The sequence below is a fragment of the Elephantulus edwardii genome, unplaced genomic scaffold, assembly GCF_000299155.1.
Source record: "Elephantulus edwardii isolate Elephantulus edwardi_28Jun2011 unplaced genomic scaffold, EleEdw1.0 scaffold00148, whole genome shotgun sequence".
In the NCBI taxonomy this organism is placed as follows: domain Eukaryota; kingdom Metazoa; phylum Chordata; class Mammalia; order Macroscelidea; family Macroscelididae; genus Elephantulus; species Elephantulus edwardii.
The window spans coordinates 4,845,264-4,864,838 of NW_006399898.1; the positions used below are offsets into that span (position 1 = coordinate 4,845,264).

The following is a 19,575-nucleotide window of genomic DNA, read 5'->3' on the forward strand; positions in this document are numbered from 1 at the left end:
GCTTCCTCTACTGGTCTAGCAAGTTTCCCTGTTTTGTTAAGAATTTTAATCATGTTCTGTCCTTTTCTCCCATTTTCTCTGGGCTCATCTCTTGGTCCTTATTCCTAACAGTCACTCGAGGCAGCTTGGCAGCATCAGCCTTTGGTCTCTTTCTCCTTTGCTCCAGGTGACTGGAGACAATAGCTGTCTCTCAGACGGCCACCCGCAAGCTTTAGAGACCTCAGCTGGTCCTCATCAACCGAGCAGGAAGAACGCCAACGTCAAGGACCGTGTGTCATCTGACCAAGGGATTTTAAGAGAACCTGGTCCGAATTGGTCAAACCTACTCAACCGATCCATGTGTCTGGGTAGTGACCACAACCGTGACCCCATGTGTGCATTCACCTGCCCCCTTGTATACAGGTGCAAAGAGAAGGCATGGAGATTAAAGGACACCTGAAGTTACCCTGGGCAACCTGTGATTTTTACGATCCACATAATAAAGATGAGTTTTGGCTTTGCATAAATTTTCTCTACCTGATTAATGTTAATGTTGGTTATCTTCTCATCCGCTCTTTCTATAACTTTCAGGACAACTTCAATCATTTCATAGTCATAGGGATCCAACTGCATAAAAACAGAAATCGTTCACAACTTAAGTAGACATTTCCACGATAGTAGATGATCTTATCCAGTGCCTTCATCAATACAACCTACTAGCTTAAGATCTCAATGCAGTGCGTATGGTAGAATACACCAATTAATCAGGTGGAATTTAGATAGATAGATAGATAGATAGATAGATAGATAGATAGATATTTCTAAAAAGAAAGGAGGTTTTCACTTTTCTCTTTACTTCTGCCCACTTAAGAGCCTGGTTCCAGAACTTATCTGTACAAAGGACCACCAACACAAGGAAGATCTCTGCACAGATGACGCTGAAAGCTAGGTGTCCATCTCCCACCCACCCTCACACCACCCCAACCACCCTGTGTCCAAAACAATTCCAAACTTCACAAGCTTTCTTTTAAAAAAAGAAATCAGATAAGAGGATTACAGCGTGTGCACAAAGACACCCACTCCAAAATTCATCATGAAAAACCCTCAGAACTTAAAGAGTCTATCCATAAAGTGCTGGTTAACCCAGCACCTTTCACACATGTGGTGTAACCAAAAGTCAGCCAGGAAAACCAGACAGACGCACGTGGTGACAATCACGCGGACAGAGGAGCAAATGGCAGCCGTTTCATCACTGAAATGTTGACATTTGCATCTCTGGTAAGTGAGATCACAGAGAACTTTCTGGTTTTGATTTACACTTTTCCGTGCATCTTTTTCAAAAGAGCAGGTACTATTTCCAAAACTTCAGGGAAGACTGTTTTTACAAAGGGGTGAAAGGCAAGAAAATGACATTGACATATTGAAATCTAAAAACTGTCTCAAACGTAAGCGTCTACAGATACAGGACTTTGGGTCTAGTGTATGAGCTGTGTAAGTGACAGAGACGGGGAGGGGTTGCAAACACCTCACCTTGTGCAGGATTCCACTGAGGCTGATGACCAAATCCTTCGTGCTAGACAGCAAGGGCACCATCTCGACTGCCTTGGCCAGGAGTCTGGGGTGCTGCTGCCTGGTCAGCTCAGCGGCCGCTTCGCCCTGGCCCTGGCTGACACTGGTGGGGTGCAGCAGGGTCTCAATGAAGAGCTGGAGCGCAGCGTCACAGTCCAGCTGGAAGGAGCTGTGGGAAGTGACCGTTTCCTCAGGGCCGCACGTGGGAGCAACTCTGGGGCCCAGTGTCCCAGGAAGACACAGGCGCGTGCTCCCAGCCTGAAACCTGACCTCTCTCTGCCTACTCCCCAAGGGGATCTCGTGCCGTATTGTGTTGGGCTGCTAACCAAAAGGTCGGTGGTTCGAATCTACCAGCTGCTCCTAGAGAAATGAGAGGCCCTCTGCCATTAAGATTTATATACTCTGAGAGCTCTGGTGGCCTAGTGGCAAGAAGCTGCACTGTCATCCCAGAGGTGTGCAATTTGAATCTACCAGATGCCCTGCTGGAGAAGGAGGGGCAATCTCCTCCTGTACCGGTCAGATCTGATTTGATGGTACACAACAAAAATAAATTAAAAAAAAAAATTTACATCCTCAGAAACCCAATCAAGGGTTGTTCTAACTCAGAACCATCTTGATGGTAGTGGGTTTTCAAGTCTGTTCTCAGAACTCCTGGTGGCATGGTGGGTTAAGCCTTAGGCTGCCAACCAAAACTTCGATGGCTCCAAACCAGCAGGGAAACGAGGTCTTTTGCCTCTGCAGATCCGCTCTAGGACTCTGAGGCACTCGCCTGCCCCACAGGGTCACTGTGGATCACGGCCAACGCAGAGGGAGGTGTGGCCTGCGCTCTCCAGCACCACCCGCGCCTGCTGACCGTTCACAATTCACAGTCTCTGAAACCAGATGGACAGTGCCCACGAGTATCAAATATCAGTGACGGTGATTCCGGAACTCTGACAGTCTAAGGGAATTGTCAGGGGAGGTTCAGAAACGTGTAGCTTTACTTAAGTGCCCGATGTGAAGTCTATAATCAGGCAAGTGTGGGAAGCACTGAAGAGTAAACAAAAACACTAAAATACTTTCACTCTGCACGCTGTTCTCATTTCTCATCTCCCCAAAGTCAACCTCCATCTCCACCTGACTTAGAACCTTTAGAAATTTAGCATTTGACCTGAGGTTTAGCAGGACACTGGATTTCCTCATTTTGGAGGTGACCACAGGAAGGCCCCATGCAGTGGTCACTTCAGCAGGGTTCTAAAGGACTATCAGTGTTTTCCCACTGCTGTCGAGCCAGGCTGACTCGGAGCTGACCCCCATGAGCTTCTGGACGCTGTCCATCAGGGCCTGTTACTCACCCTTGCATATGCGGCTGGATTTGAACTGGCTACCTTTAGGTCCGCAGTGTAACTCCATATGAACTGTGCCACCAGAGTCCCCAACCAGTGTGTTAGCCTCAGAATAAAAATGCCACTTCAGTTTCAAGAACTACCTGCAATATTCCAGAACGAGGCTCGTGTCCACGTCAATATTCTCCACAAGGGCTTTGACGAGATCCTTCTTGGTGAGAAAATGCTGTCTGAAAGCTGGTTGAAAGGAAATCTAGAAATGAGGAAGAGGAAAAAAAAACACCCTAAAAATACAAAAACCAAACTCATGACGCATTAAACCAAAACACACGAGAACAGAAGTACCATTGTGAAGTACTTGTCTTTTGTTAGTAAGTCTTTTAAATAAAACACTGTTTTTCTCCAGCTCCCCCACCTGGAACGGGTGCCCTGGCGGTGAGGTGCTTGAAGCCCCCGCCTGCGGACTGATCGTTTGCTGGTTCTAACCCACCAGCTACTCTGTTCTATAGTCGTCGAGTCAGAACGGTGGCTTTGCTTCTTTGCTTTTTGATTCTTTCATGTTCCCCCAAGACCCACTTGACTGACATTGCAAGAGCAGAGGATTCTCTGGTATGAGGCAAGGCTTCAATGAGCACAAATGACCATGAAGGCCGGATGTTTAAGCTGTCTGTCCGTTTATGACAGTAAATGGTTTATTGCTTGGTGCTGAGAACTAAGGCTCCAGCTCTGTAAACAACAGCTGGGTCACTTATGGTGGGAACAAAAACCAAGTGAACACCATGCTACTGTCAGAACCGACTCACTGCTGACCCTCCCGGCGGTGACCAGAGGCAGGAACGGGAGTCTGTCCGTCCTTCTCTTGTGGAGCAGCTGGTGGACGTGAGCCCCGAGCCTTCGGGTTGGCAGTGCCATCCCTTACCACTAATCTTGGCCATATTTCTTCTAATACGTTTCAGCAGAGATTCCAAGGAATCTCTAGGAAGAAAGGCCTGGTCCACTTCCCACAGGTCACCAGCCGGCTCATGAACAGATGGCAACAAAATATTCACACGGTGATGACGCCAGATGGGGCCCTGAAGCTGGAAATGACGCACAACGCGCAGCGGCTGCGACAGTGGTCTCCAACACGCCAGCAGTCACAGAGTCGCACAGGACCAGGGGGTACGTCGCCCTGTGCACGCAGCTTGCTGTGGGCCAGCACTGGCTCAGCACCAACTGACCACACACACGTATGCGTGCACGCTTGCTGCTGTCTGTGCCACAGAGTTGGAGCCGACTCATAGCTGACACTCCTGCAGGTTTTCGGAGTTAATCGCTTAGGAGGAAAATGTCCATCTTCCGACGGCAGAGAAGCTGGGGGATTCCAACCCTGCACCTTTGGGTTGGCAGCGCGACTCCTCACCGCTAAGCCACCACGGCTCCTTTGTCTATGTTTACGTTCATGGTCCAGCGATCGACTGGCCGCTCTGTGGGAGAAAGACGGGCAGTCGTCTGCTGTGAGATGAACTGCCTCTGAAAACCTGCTGGATGGAGGGCCTGCGATGGGTGTCTCCCAGCCTGAAGACACACGACAACCACAGCATCATGGACATCCGTTCGTGCACGAGTGTAGGAATGAGAAAGTCAAAACGCAATACGGCCCCACTGCTATGGCATCAGTCCAGCGGGCAGGGTCTGAGCAGGACAGAGCAGACTGGCCTCCTGGGGTCTCCAAGGCGGGATCCCTGAGGACCGATCACCACACCCGCCTCCCGTGGAGTGGCTGACAGCTGACACTGGCGGAGCGCAGCAGACGACAAGGTCAAGTCTCTTTCTAGCTCCACACATTGAAGAAGGGCGTTTGCTGCAGGCACACAGGTGGCACCTCTCTGCCGGTGCGGACCTGCTGGTGGTCCCACGAGAGGAAAACGGGGCAATCTCCTATGTGATTTGCGGCCACGGAAAACCCAGGGCAGGGTCAGCTATGCGTCAGTCAGTGCTGGCTCCATGGCAGGGAGCGGGACGTACAGAAAACCGGGAAAAGGGCCCCTCTTCCGGAGAAAGCGTGGAGTGTACACTCTACGTACTTAACACAGCTTCTGAGCCACCCTCTCGCCAAGAGCACCGAAGACGGAGATCTTGGTTGTACACGGCCCCCCGCGTGGCTATCAGCAGGGAGGGGCCCACAACAGCTAGCGGCTCACTTACACCAAGCTTGCTGAGCCGCACGCCCCACTGAGCGTCTGTCCTGAGTTCACAGAACTTGGCCTGCACTTCTCTGTCCTGGTGGAGCTTGGCCAGCTGAGAGCCCACCAGAGATATGGCCTAAAAAAAGATGAAAGGGCAACTGTAAGCGGATTAAGTTTGACACCAGCTGAGGAACAGTGCAGGTGGGGAACACTGAAGGCCGTGGACGGTCCAAAGAACACTGCCCTCGGACTTGGAAAAAGGGGGTGCTGGAAGGCTCCCGAGGAGTAAAGACGGGGAGACGGTCTCGGGCACTCTGAACACGCCATTGGGAGGGCGTCCTGCTTGGTGGAGGGTCAGCAAAAGAAAAATCAGGACGCTGCATGAGACGGACCAATGCAGGGGCTACCACTGTGGGCTCACGCACGGCACTGTGAGAGGGCACAGGGCCGGGTGGTCCTGCTGTCCGCTATTCGTTATTAAGTCAGAAATGACTTAGCAGGGAGCTCTGGTGGCCTAGTGGCAAGAAGCTGCACTGCTATACCAGAGGCACACAGTTTGAATCTACCAAATCCTCTGCTGGAGAAGGGGCAATCTCCTGTACCAGTCAGATCTGATTTGACGGTACACACACACGCACAAAAATAATAAAAATTAAATTTAAAAAATTGGGAGAAAAAAAAAAAGACTTGGCACCACCAGCACCAGCAAGCGCCTCTTCATAAAGCCCAACAGTGAAAGGAAAACCTTTCCTCGTGACACCAGTGTGGGCAGCGGCACCTCACTCTGCACACGCTCAGGACTTCTTAAATAAAAAGTACGTAACTGGGTTTTTCACAAGATGTCAGAAATGGAATCTGGCTCTCCTTCATGAGTTCAAGGTTTAATTACCCTGAAAGTTAAACTCCCAAAGGAGGCAAAGTTGGAAGTAAGACCCAACAAAAGAAGTTTTCCTACCCCTTTCTACCTGTCCTGCAGAAAGAGAGCTGCCTCATGGGCTGAGGGGTTCAGCAAATTGAGAATGAGTGTAAACCAAGATTTCTGGCTATGTCCTTACAGATTTAAAAGAATAAAAAGTATCCGTAATTCTTTTGGGTAAAAACAAGACAAGCATGTGAGCCACCAAAATGTCACGAGTCAGGGAGAAGCAGGGAGAAATCCTGGGAGTGAGTCAAGTGAGCCAAACCCTTTCCCAGAAAAGTCTTTAAGATCTAACAGCAAAGACAAGTTCAAGTCACATCCTCGACGCGTCATGGTCACGAGCCGAAGGCGTGTTTCTTTTGATCATACCAAAATTTTGTCGTAATTTTGCCACGCCGAGTCCACAAGCTTCCAGAGGTTTTCAAACACTTCTTTGTTTGGGGAGAGAGTGCTGTAACCCAGCGCCAGGTCCAGGTCCACCCGGCGACAGCTGAACACCTACAAGAACAGGGCAGCCACAGAGGCCAGTGACCACAGTCAGCGCAGAGGTCAGCAGAGCGTGGCGGCTCAGCGGCACTAAACTCAATTACAGGCCTGTTAGGGACGGGACTGGATCCCTCGCCAGTCCTCGCCTCCTACGCCGGTGAACCCATCGGGGAAGAAGACCGTCTCATCATGTTAAAGAGACCCGATTAATAATACCAAAAATCCAAACCCCGTGCTACCGAGTCAATTCTGGCTTTTGGAGGGTATAAATGTAACTAGAACAGACTAGCCTCATCCTTCTCCCATGGCAGGCTCGTGGATTTGAACCACGGACCTCTTGGTCTCACAGCCCATCATGTAACTTGCACACAAGCAGTGCTCCGCGCACCAGGGTAGGGTGTGTCTTAAGTCAGCTATTCCTGAGCTAGAAAAGGGCCGCATAGGTCCACGGAAGGAAGCACCACAGAGGGGAGGACACGGTGCAAAGCCTACCAGGTTCTTCCAAGTTTCCTTCCACTTCACTGTTCGTTCCGGCTCACGTGCTGGGCTCACCCCTTCTCAGACCTCTAAGAATTTAGCGGCACGATGCAGGCTTTAGGCACAGTGTCTCTAAGTTAGACCTGTCCACACTCAAGTGATGCAGGCTTTAGATGCAGTGCCTCTAAGTTAGACCTGTCCACACTCAAATGCTGGCATTCAACCTGCCAGGCTGCTGTAACGGTGGTCTCATGGGGTTTGGCTGCAGGTGATTCCAAGCTGGCATCTCCTCCTGAGCTTGACAACTAAAAAATCCTCCACACAAACAGTGCGCTCGAAGCGTAGAACCCAGAGCCGGACAGAGCCGTCAAAGCGTCTCCGACAGGACAGCCAAACGCACTCGCTCTGGACCGTCTGCCCCGTCTGCTTCTCTACCAACCCTCCCACCTCAGCAAGGGGCAGTGTTACCTCCTGATGGTGGAGTCTCAACACCTAGGAGCAAATCATTTTGTGATATTTCATCCTGGTTACGGACTCAAGGAGGCCCGCTAACCGCAAGGCCAGTGGTTCGAATCTACCAACTACTCTGAAGGAGAAAGATGGGCAGTGTCCTCTCAAAAAGGTTTGTCACCTTGGAAACGATGGAGGGTCACTGTGAATGAGTCAGAACGGACGCCATGAAGTGGTCTGGGCTTTGGTTTTTAGACCAATGAGCTGCTTTAAAGCATAAAAAGAAATAAAATCAGGGGACAGCAGCGGAAAAGGCTGATGGCGTTTTGTCCACCACACAGCAGGACGTCACCCACCCTAATGGAAGAAGCGGAGAGGCATTCAGCTAGCACACAGGTTCGTACGGACGCACACAGCCCACGGCTGCCGGTTAGGAGCCCGAGAAGGGCCAGCACGCACTCCCACTCACCTTGTGCAACAGCTTGGTGGCATTTCCCCTGATAAACACCGTGGCTTTTTCTTTCAAACTCGGCACAACGTTCTTTGACTTAGCCATTGTGGTTTCTCCAAACAGCTGTCAAAGCAGAACACGAAGATCGTTAGGTCTGCTTCTCTGCGTCGAGCTGAAAGCATTTCTGAAATATTAAGGAACTTCTACAATTCATCACTCTAAGCAGCAAGGACTGGCTTTTCAGTTAGTGATAAGAAGTAGGGGATGGGTGAAATTGAACCGGGAGGTACAAAAAAGCACCGTTTACAAAGGCTGCATCTCGTGGCAGCAGCGGCCTTAACAAGCTGCATGCCTCGACAGGTACACAGAGAACATGTCCATTTTATATTTCAAGTTACATTCGAGAAAGCCGACCTTGCCTTTTCTTAAAAAAATTTTTTATTATTTTTTTGTGTGTGTATGTGTACCGTCAAATCGGATCTGACTTGTGTAGGAAGAGATTGTCCCTCCTTCTCCAGCAAATCATCTGGTGGATTTGAACCACTCGCCTCTGGGATTGCAGTGCAGCTTCTTGCCACTAGGCCACAAGAGCTCCCTAAAGCTGAACTTTCTTTTTTTTAATTTTATTATTTTTGTGTGCGTGTACCGTCAAATCAGATTTGACTGGTACAGGAGGAGATTGTCCCTCCTTTCCCGGCAGAGCATCTGGTGGATTCGAACCGTGCGCCTCTGGGATTGTAGTTGCAGCTCCTTGCCACTAGGCCACCAGAGCTCCCCTAAAGCTGGCCTTTCAATAATTAAATTAAATTAAGGCCTTTTGTTCTTAGTGTCGTTATGAGACATCTATGACTCGACGGCACCTAACAACAACAACAACAAATGAAGGCAAACCCCCAGGAACCCAGTTCCCTAAGCATGTTGTCTATGCTGGTTTGCTGTCTAGAGTCAGTTTGTTTGTTGGTAATTTATGTTCTTTTTGACAATGTACTCAGCACACCGTACTCGTTTCAACAGTTTACAAATGTACCGTTCGGTAACACTGAGAAGCATCTTCCAATTGTGGAACAATTCTCACTCATTTCTGATGTGTTCCTCCCTCACTAACATAAGTCCACTGCTCCCTAGAGTTCCCATCGATCCTTTCAAGCTCCTGTAGTCAATTCGATCCCACAGAGATAGCTCTGTGAACAGCATAATTCTCAGGCCAACAATCTCTGCTGGTGAAGCTGAACTACACTTTGGCTTTATGAAGTCTTGGGAGTGTATTTGTGGCTTACTCCTAGAGTCTTTTAAAATGACGCTGACAACTGAGAAAACAATGATGGCACTCAAACAGCAAACACACAGACCGGACAGGCTCCAAACTTCATCACAATGGAATCCCAAGGAGGATGCCACTGCAGCTCTCCCACGCATGTCCTGACACCCCGGGGAATCTACCCGACCACTCGGAATCTAAAGGAAGAGTCCTGTACGGTTGGAAGGATGAGACCAAAAATGTATGCAAGTGCCTCGGACCAACCACGCCTGAATCTTGGCAGATGCTCTCAAAAATGTGGCGAAACCTGACAAATTTTGGCTTTCCCCGTGACACAGCCCAGGGAGGATCATGTGGGTTCAGACTCCTCCACCTGGTGGTTCTTCTGTACTTGTATTTCCCCGAAAGCAAAGTATTTGTTCTCAAAATGATATACCTTTTGACTCAAGTTGTCATCCATGAAGTTTGACACCTGGTGCTGAAGACAGGTGCCAAGCGAGCAGATTAGGAAGCGGAGGGCCAGTTCCCACTGGCTGGATTCCTGGAGGTTCTGAAGCAGCGCAGAGATGGAACTAATGATGGGTAGGATGAGGCAGTCTCCTGGCAAAGGAGAAAAGCATGCTGAGCGCAGAGACTCTAACCGTCCGCACTTTCTTCACGCCAAGGATCACTGTATTACTGGAAACGGTTCTCAGCGATAGCACACCTCCATCCTCACAGGATTCATTCTCAAAGTTTGTTAACATGAGAGCTAGGGTCAGGCCTGATTTAGATCATGAGATAACTAACAGCACTACCTAATGAGATCTTCTGACCGCAGGCACGGAGCCCTGTTGCTGTGGGAGTGAGCTGAGAAGTCTGTGGCTGGACCACTGACCACTGGCCACTGGCTGAGAAGTCCGTGGCTGGACCACTGGCCACTGCACGGTGGAGAGAAGGATTTGGGGCATCAGAACCCAGTGGAGCAGCGCTCAGTCAGAACCGACTCCTCGGTAGTACATTTGGTTTTACTGTCCTTTGCCTGTTATTACAGGTACTCCCACCCCTAGAGGTTCTTGTCACCAGCTCTGTATGGGGGGCAGAAATGTACATACAATGGGGTTTTCAAGGCGAGGCAGGGCTTCCAGAAGCCGACCCCCAGGGCTGCCTTGCAAGGCGCTTCAGGTGGGTGCGAACTGCCAACCTTCTGGTTAGTGGCTGCGTGCTGAAATCAGTGGGCTGAAATAAGGGTTGAGGTCGACCACCTCTCCATCTGAACCACTATGCTCTATGAGCAGGTTCAGGATCAGTGAGCCAAACAACACACGCCTGACCTTCCGGAAGAGTAACAAGGCCCTGGGTTCTCCTGAAGGACGTCAAGCCCTTCAGAGTCCGGATGCCCAGGAATTTCTCTATGAACAAGTTTACAAACTCTGAACACGACGCCAAACGGTTCTTGTGCTAAATACCTTCACTGGACGAGCAGTAAGGCAAGCTCACGGAATCCAACGGGTACCTCTTGCTTTCTACAAGAGAAGTGACATCAAATAAACAACTCCCTTCCACTACTGGGAATATGCCCCAAAGAAACCAGAAGCTCCACCCAAGCAGATATATGCACACCCATGTTTATCACGGCTTTGTTCACAAGAGCAAAGAGTTGGAAACAACCTAAGTGCCCACCAACAAATGAATGGATAGAGAAGCTGTGATATAGTCACACAATGGAATACTATGCTGCATTGAAAAACAAGGAACTCATGCAATATTATACAAAATGGGTGAGCCTGGAGGACATTATGCTGAGTGAAATATCCCAGTCACAAAGGGACACATACTGCATAGTGCCACTGTTGTAGAATGGGACTGGCATAGGGGTTGGGGGGAGGCTGAGAAAGAGGGAATAAATAATGTATACTGGATTGAAACAGATGAGGGAGAAAACTATTTAAAAGGGATATATGAATTAGATATTATTGTCATGACAGGAGTCCAGAATGAAGGCTGCATAGTGGAGTGGACCTGGGGGGAGGGATTGTGTAACAATGAAAGAATTTTTTCTTTTTCTTTTCAAAGAGAGAAACAAACTGGGGGTGGGGGGAAGGGTGGGCAGGGAGAAAAGTGCAACAATGAATTAATGGAAATAAAAAATCTCTGTAAATTTTCATTAAAATTAATAATAATAATTAAAAAAATGGGGGGAAGAAAAGTACATGCATGTGGAGAGACCTACATAGTGCTGTTTCATATGATGCCATAAAGCAAGCTGTTACTTAAACATTTTTTTTATTAATTTTAATGAAAGTTTACAGAGACTTAGGGTTTCCAGTCATTCATTGTTGCGCTTTTCTCCCTCCCCCCCAATTCACTCTTTTCCTTGAAAAGTAAAAGAAAAATTATTTCATAGTTATACAATCCCTCCCCCCAAGTCCACTTCACCAGGCAGCCTTCACTCTGGACTCCTGTCATGACAATAATACCCAATCATATATCCCTTTTAAATAGTTCTCTCCCTCATCTGTTTCAATGCAATATACATCATTCCTCCGCTCCTTTTCTGTCTTCCCTCAACCCTGATGTCAGTCCCGTTTTACAACAGTGGCCCTATGCAATATTTGTCCATTCGTGACTGAGATATTTCACTCAACATAATGTCCCATTTTGTATAATATTTTATGAGTTCCTTGTTTGTCAGTACTGCATAGTGTTCCATTGTGTGAATATACCAGAGCTTCTCCATCCATTCGTTTGTTGATGGGCACTTGCTTGGGTTGTTTCCAGCTCTTTGTTATTGCGAACAAAGTCGCGATAAACATGGGTGTGCATAAAAACCTTTTTTTTTAAATTCCCAGTTGTGCACATGAATTGTCAGCACCACTCCAATAAGAAATGAAGACAGATGTTCTAATACAGACATGCAAGAGACACGGCTAACTGGATGAACTGTCTGTCACTGCTGAGTGTATCCCAGGGGCAGCAGACAATGAGACAACGGGCACGGCTGGCAGTCCACGGGCCCTCAATCCACAGGGCCTCGTCTGGTCCCCCCAGCGCTTGCCCTGAGCCCCACACAGCCCCCGGGGTAACCATCCCCCGCTCCCAGCAGCCCAGCCTAGCTTAGCCTGGTTCTGGACTTGATGGAAATACAGTCAGCTGTCTCACTTGTGTCTCTGGCTGTTCCGGCTCGCGTGATGCACGTGAGATCATCCGTCTCACTGCGTGCACTCCAGTTCCAAGCTTCTAACATCTCAAATTTCCATACTTCAGAACCAAATCCACACAAAGCCAGGAAGGACCGAAATGAGAATTACCCGTGAGAGGCACAAGCGAGGAAATCAATTCGTAGATAACAGGCAGCATCATCTGGGAGTCCAGGACGATTCCGTCTTCGTTGAAGAAGTCGCTGTAGGACCACTCTTCGTACGGATCTTTATGTGTTCCGAAAGAAGTCTAAACCCCAATCGGTACAGAAAAGACCCAGGTCAGGACAGCACAAGAGAGGCCCTACCTTCCCCGAGTTGACCAGAACCAGGCCCAACTGTGCCAAACGCGGTTCTGACGGTCAAATACAAGTATGTCGCCAGGTTCTCGAGGAGCCCTGATGGTTCAAAGTCAGCGGTTCACTCTGCACACAGAGATGCAGCAGTCTGTGTAAAGAAGTCCAGCCTTGGGAGGACCAAGGGGCACCTCTCCTCTGCTCTGCAGGGTTGACGTGCATTCGAGTTGACTTAACGACAATGGATTTCAACAGAACCCACGTTTGCTAACTGCAAGGCCAGTGGTTTGAGCCCACCAGCCACCCCTTGGGAGGAATACAAGGAGATCTGCTTCAGTCGAGGCATACAGCCTTCGAGCCCTTATGATTCAAACTGCCTTCACAGTAACAAGAGGGGATTTGGGGTTAGTTGGTTTCTTCTGGTTTAAAACTCACAATCATGTCATTTGAGATGAAACCATTAATTTTAAGGAGCAGGGGCAGCCGGGTCTTGCTGTAGACCTAACGTTTGAAAACGTTGTGCAGACAGAAGACAGTAAGTGTGACCAGTTTTAAAGAGAAAAGGAAGAGGCCTCCTGCCCATTGCTGGTGTCTGAGTGTGGGGAGCAAGTATGAGTAGCGTGGACTCGCGTGGACTCGGCGTCTCCACGTGGTCGTGTAGACAGACCAGGCGTGTGCGGATACTCAAGAAGCCACACCTCTCAACTACGGTGCTGGAAAGAATCCTGAACACACTGCCAACTGCTAGACAGACAAACACCCTGGAAGCCAAGTGCTTGGGATGCTCCTGGAAGCAAAGGCGTCTGGACCTCAGCTCATCTGCTTTGTCCTGAGGAGGGACCAGGCCCCGGAGAACGACACCACGCCTGAGGACGGCGGCGCGTCAGCTTATAAAGAGGAAGTGCTTCAACAAGAGGGACCAACACAGTGGGTGCAACGAGGGACTCAGAGAAGACCAAGGGTGTGCAGACGAGGCCGGGGCCGTTCCCTCCTGTGACCCAGGGAGTCAGAACCGTCTCAACGGAACGAAACGTCAAGAAGAGGAGCTTTGTCTGAGGACAAGCAATCGGAAAGGGCTCACCTTCACGAGAATGCCACCGTCGTCCATCTGGCACTGCTGGGCAAGCTCCACTGCTATCAGGGTGTACTTACAGAGCTCTAAGGCATCGAGTAGAAAATCTGGAAAAAGAGAAGTCATCAAGCTGATGTTCTGGGGAACAAATGACTTGTTAGTAACTTTATAGCACTTAAAAGGCTGCAAAAGGCCGAAAAGTACCCAGAAAGGCCAAAAAGTACCCAGAAAGGCTGAAAAGTAACCAGAAAGGCTTCTGCAGTGTTTTGCCCAGCCTAGGTGATAAGAGTTGCATGTTTCTTTACCTTGGCTTAAAAGTAAAAGCAGGCATGAGACGGCAAGGAAGGTCACAACCCAGTCAAGATCAATGTCGTGAACAGTTAGCAGTGACAAATAAACCCCAAAAGTGAGTGAGGTATCACCGCCCCTTTTAAAAGGGAGGTGCAGTCCCCAGGGAAAGGGTTCCAAGACTCCTCCCCTCATAACAAAATCTGTGGTTACTCAAGTAACTCCTAGAAAATGGCACAGTATCTGCACATGGCCTTGACCCACCCTCCAGTATACTTTAAGTAATAACTGCTTCTATCTAAGCAGGAGTCGCACCTCTCCTCCCTCTTCATCTTTAAGGCACGGCTTGGACCAGGGGGTCACCATTGAGGAGTCTTCTCTCCCACCCCCACCCCCGACACCTCGCCCACCCGCATGTGCCTGAGTCCACAGGCACGGCCTGTGAAATGAGAGGCCGGCTGCGTGACCTGCTCTGTAGTCACGGAGTTGTTCCACTGCAGAGACGGCAGCGGGGAGGTGGGGAGGGGATGGCCTGCTGGACAGAGGCGCACAATATACGGTACAATAATCGGGTCACCTGGGCTACAGATGGTGGCAGCTTGGCAGGCGAGGGCGTGGATCTCCGAAGGAAGATTTATCCCCACAGGTAGCACCATTGGGACGTCGTTGGCCAACATATGACAAAGCTGCTGACATGTCATAAAGAGCAGCCGTCCGGTGTCGGCATTGCAGTGGTGCTGAAAGAGATCCCTTCAGGGGAGACGAGCCGGGGGTTAGAATACACGTCGTGCAGGCAGGTGCGGCTGCCTGCCTCTCGTTAACACGGAGCTCTCATCGATTCCGCAGCGCACAGGGAGACACGGGACATGTCAACGACGTGACTAGCAGACCGACACGCGCTCCTCTAAACACAGCGTGGAGGCCTCGGCTCCCTTGTTGGAAAGAGGGGTTCTCTCATGTTAATGAGCGAACACTGGGACGGGATGGATCCCAAACCCGTGGATCGGTGCCCGATGTTGTCGCGTCAGAACCAACTCGTGGTGGCTCCTCCAGCAGCTTTTCAAACGCTATGAATCCCACGGGACGAGACTGCCCAGCTTTCTCCCACGGAGCAGCTGCTGTGTTCAAACTGTGAGCCTCTGGGTTGGCCGTGCAATTCCTTACCCCTGAGCTCCCAGAGCTCCCTGGTGTCACATACCAAGGATGAAAACCGACCAGCCCCAAGAGCATGCGCACACAGAGAGCTGCCACGTGAGGACTTATCCCAAGGGAAAGGAACACCAGACCAGGGATCACTAGCAGACACTGAGAGGCAGGGGAGGAGCCCACAGAAAGGACAGACATAGGGAGCTCTGGTGGCCTAGTGGCAAGACGATGCACTGCAATCACAGAGATATGTGGTTCGAATCCACCAGATGCTCTGCTGGAGAAGGAGGGGGAAATCTCCTCCTGTACCAGTCAGATCTGATTTGACGGTATATGTAAAAATAATACAATAAAAAAAAAAAAGGACAGACATGTCCAAGGCCCCAAATCAACGTGCACGCCTCTGGAACTGGGAGCAGGCAGATTTCTGTTCCTTAAAGCACCCACTTCGGTATGTTTTGTGACAATAGCGCTAGGTGGCTAGACAGTTCATCACCACGCTACATCAGCTATGTCTATGCTACTGTTCCTGACTTAGAGGCTGACAACAGGCTCTCAGTACAGGGAAGCAGGAACTCGTAAAAAGGAAGGAGTTTCACTGGAAGCACCCTCACCACCGGCAAACCCCCGGAGCCCAGACCTCACCTGCATTTCGTCAGCGCTGTTCCGACCTTGCCGTGCTGGAGGGCCCTCAGGGTCAGCTCTGCCTCCAGCTCGTGCTCGGTCACCTGCAGCGCCAGGGCCTGCCTGTGCAGCTTGGCCTCCGGGGCCCGGCTCTGCGGCCCGGCAGCGGCGGGCTCCGGGCACCTCTTAGGTTTGTGCCTAGCCTGGGCGACTTCCTGAGCTCGGATGTGCTGTCCGTGGAGGTCGGCCACCAGGGAACGGCAGCCGTACTCTTCAAACGCAAGGAAGACCTCAAAGTTCTCCTGCGGTAAAAGTCAGACAAGTTATAAGTCTTCCCGATACCTGTACTGTCAAAAAAAAAGAATCGGCGAGCTCTGGTGGTCTAGTGGCAAGAAGCTGCACTGCAATCCCAGAGGTGCATGGTTCAAATCCACCAGATGCTCCGCTGGAGAAGGAGGAACAATCTCCTCCTGTACCTGTCAGATCTGATTTGACGGTACACACAACACACACAAAATAATAAAATAAATTTTTTTTATAAAAAAGCTGTTTCCTTTAAAAAAAAAGAATCACTGTTAGCTTTCAAAGATGTCTACTACCTCCCGCCAGCAGAGCTTAGGAGCTCTGATTGCACAGTAGGGAAAGAACCTGACCGCTCACAGAAAAGTCAGTGGTTTAAACACACCAACCACTCTTACAAAAAAAAAGATGAAGAAATCTGCTTCTGTAAAGACTTCACAGCTCACTGCTATCACACTGATAGCGTCCCTTCCAATGAGCTGTGAATCATCACAAGAGGATGCCGCCTCACTGTCCTCCCATGGGGGGCCCGGGGATTTGAAGCCCCAACCTTCAGCAGCCCAGCATGGGACACATCGTGCCACCACGGCTGTGGAAAGCCTCAGGCTGTTCTGTTCCCTCCTGTAGAGTCGCTGGGAGCTGGAATTGACTCAAAGGCAGTCAGCTGCCCCACAAAATAAGAAGTGAAGGCCTTGTTTCTCAAGCTATGAAAGTGATAATATCAGGAAAAATTGGGGGGAAACAGAAAAATATCACTTTAGCCCAGGGTTGCTCAACTTCAGCACTGCAGACATGTGGGGCCAGGTGGTTCCTGGATGGGGAGAGGGTTCTGTGCATCCATCCGAGCAGGGTCTCCGAACATCAACAACTCTGGCCGTTTTCTCAGGATTTCCTTTCGTCAGCATTTACAGGGGCTCGTGTCACCTCCTTCACTTAACAATATGCCACGTCCCTTTTCCTCGTTCCTAACACAAACCACTGCTGCCGGGTAGAGCCGAGCCACAGCGACCTTCCTCTGGGCCCCCGACACCGTTGATCTTTATAGAGGAGACTGTGTACCTTTCTCCAGAGGAATAGCTGGTGGGCTGGGAATGTTTGTATTTTTGGTTTTGGTTTTTTTTTTAGAAATGGTACCGATTCAATAATAGCATTCGTTACAGCTCATTATCCTTACCTGAAAGCTAGCGACAGTTTTAAACAGGCTTAAGACTTCTTCACATTCATCTTTTTTTGGCAAATTGTCTGAAAAGAAATATTTGAGAGAGTTATGGCAGACTTGCAAGCGTCTATGTCATCACAACGTGACAGGCCGAGGTCTTCACTGGGTTTGCTGCTCTTACTTGAAAGCCTCCAATAACCTCTTTCAGGCACCAAGATAAGAAAATGGAAATTTAAAAACATACCCATTTTTTCATAAAGACAGACAGAAGTTTCTATGCTCAATAGAAGAAGTTTTTATGTTCAATAGAAATGGCAATTATTTGGAAATAGATTATAGCTTTCTCCCTTCCCTAGGCGAGGTGCACTCTTAATGGTTTGGTTTAAGCTTAAGGTGACATAAGTTCTCCTTCTTTGATCATAATTAACAGGTAAAAGGAAAATGAATGGAAAAAGCCAAGCCTCTGAGTCCATTCCACGCCTGTAGGACAGGGCAGAGCTGCCCACGAGGGTTTCTAAGGCAGGGGATCTTTCAGACTGCCCCACTGTTCTCTCGTGAAATGGTTCACGGGTTCGAATTGCCGATCTTCCCACAGTTCATCTGCGCCTCCAGAGCCCCTTCCAAGAAGAGCACAACGTGAGATAAACCTGTTCTAGCAGGGAAGTGCTCGCTGATGCATATGAACCAAGGGCGATGGTGATTATTCTCATGATTGTAGTTTAGGTGACAGTTTGCAGAGCAGTGTGTTTCCTAGTCAACAACTTATACACCTTTGCTTTGTGTATCGGCTGGAATTCCCTTCATGTAACAGCACTCTCCCTGCTCCCTCCTTTATGCTCCCATTTCCATTTGCCTTTCTTTCCTGCCTGTTCCTGCCTTTCAAGTCTTGTTTTGGGGCCAGTGCTGCCCTTTTCATTTCCCATGGTTGACTGTCCAAAAGAGCATGTTCTCACAGGCGCCACTGCCCCCTTTAAAGGCTCACCTACTGTCCACCGTTTGGCTGAAAGGTGGCCCTGGAAGTGGGTTCGGTTCCAGCTTTGAAGGGTGTCTGAGAGAACGCCATAGTCTTAGGGGTCCCGACAGTCTCTATTAGACTAGCTGTTCTGGGTTTGTTTTAAATTTTGAATCCTGTCCCATGTTTCTCTCCCAAGCTGCCCGGGACTCTGTGGTCCCCGGTCAGCAGGGCAGATGGGGCAAATTTCATTTTGGTAACTTATACTTTAACCTCTTACAGTGATCTGAGTGTAAGTTTACAGAGCAAACTGGTTTCCTATTCTACAGGTTATTCATCCGCTCCAGCTTTCAGGACGTTGACAGCGGAGTTTAGATAATTCTCTAAGAAGAGAAGTGACCAATTGAAAGAATAAGGCAAGAAGGGGCTTTCCAAGAAGAAAAACAGCACCATCAGTAAAGCCAGAGGCAGGAAGCAGAGCGTACAGAAGGGAGCCGCGCTCAGAGCACAGCAAAGGGCGGATTAGGGAGGAGTTACCTTTCAGGAGACTCCACAGTGTTTTCAGAATGTCTATTGACGTCTTGGCCACTGACAGCCTCCAGGCCTGGTCCTGAGAGAAAAACACAATGGAAAGTCTGTTGTTCTTGCTGACTACTTCATCCAGAAGTAAACAACTGAGAACTACAGAACCAGAACAAAAGCGCTGAAGAGTGGCACGTCCAAGGTGGGGAGGAACAGATGTGAGCGGCAAAAACAGAGTCAAAATTAAACACAAGCTCACCAAGAAACCACCACGTATACACTCGGGATAAACGGTTGGGAGAAACAACAGAACAAGCAAATATCCTAAACAACTTATCAGTCCTGTTACAGCTAAAAGAAAGCAAATCTACTTCCAGCTTATTTACTATTTGGAAAAGAGTTTAGAACAGACATGTAAGAATATAACTTATTTAGAAACTAAACCAGATTTTAAAACGGGAGGAGGGGTGTGAGGAGAGAAGAAAATCAAACGGGCAGAAGCTGTACACTAGATGACGGCGGGGAAATACTCGGGAAGGTTTGGTCCCCACACGGCACTCAACATGCACGTGTCACATCACGACTCTGTTCCCAGTGGCCGAAGAGGAGAGGCCCTGGTCCACCAACAGATGACGGAATGACAAGGTGCGCTCTAACTGCACACCTATGACCCGAAGAAGTGAAGTTCCAAGCCTCACGACGACATGGTGACCTGGCTGATCTGCCGAGTGCCACACTCACTCACCAAAAGGCAAATGTCATATCATCACGTCCATGAAACAGGGAAATACAGAAACAAAAACCCCGCAGCCATCGAGTCAATAAATGCCAACTCGCGGCCACCCTGCTGGACAGAGAGCCGCTCCTCCACGGGTTTCCCAGGGGGTGCATCTTCACAACAGCGGGCTGCCTCATTTCACTTCCGTGGAGCAGCCGGTGGACTTGAACCCCCACA

General features: G+C 49.4%; 1 protein-coding gene across 1 annotated transcript in view; it reads right to left on the bottom strand.

Annotated features, from left to right (window-relative positions):
- Positions 1 to 19,575, bottom strand: part of KNTC1 (kinetochore associated 1) — a 70,270-nt gene that overhangs the window by 19,392 nt on the left and 31,303 nt on the right. The window contains exons 31-44 of the mRNA XM_006894703.1: positions 18,636 to 18,708; positions 17,162 to 17,229; positions 15,709 to 15,989; positions 14,495 to 14,667; positions 13,639 to 13,736; positions 12,373 to 12,511; positions 10,531 to 10,587; positions 9,519 to 9,682; positions 7,843 to 7,947; positions 6,330 to 6,458; positions 5,061 to 5,177; positions 3,017 to 3,126; positions 1,510 to 1,717; positions 517 to 606 (exon numbers count right to left, since the gene is read on the bottom strand). Coding sequence (XP_006894765.1) covers positions 517 to 606; positions 1,510 to 1,717; positions 3,017 to 3,126; positions 5,061 to 5,177; positions 6,330 to 6,458; positions 7,843 to 7,947; positions 9,519 to 9,682; positions 10,531 to 10,587; positions 12,373 to 12,511; positions 13,639 to 13,736; positions 14,495 to 14,667; positions 15,709 to 15,989; positions 17,162 to 17,229; positions 18,636 to 18,708 — 1,812 coding nt within the window. The remainder of the gene's footprint in view (positions 1 to 516; positions 607 to 1,509; positions 1,718 to 3,016; positions 3,127 to 5,060; positions 5,178 to 6,329; positions 6,459 to 7,842; positions 7,948 to 9,518; positions 9,683 to 10,530; positions 10,588 to 12,372; positions 12,512 to 13,638; positions 13,737 to 14,494; positions 14,668 to 15,708; positions 15,990 to 17,161; positions 17,230 to 18,635; positions 18,709 to 19,575) is intronic.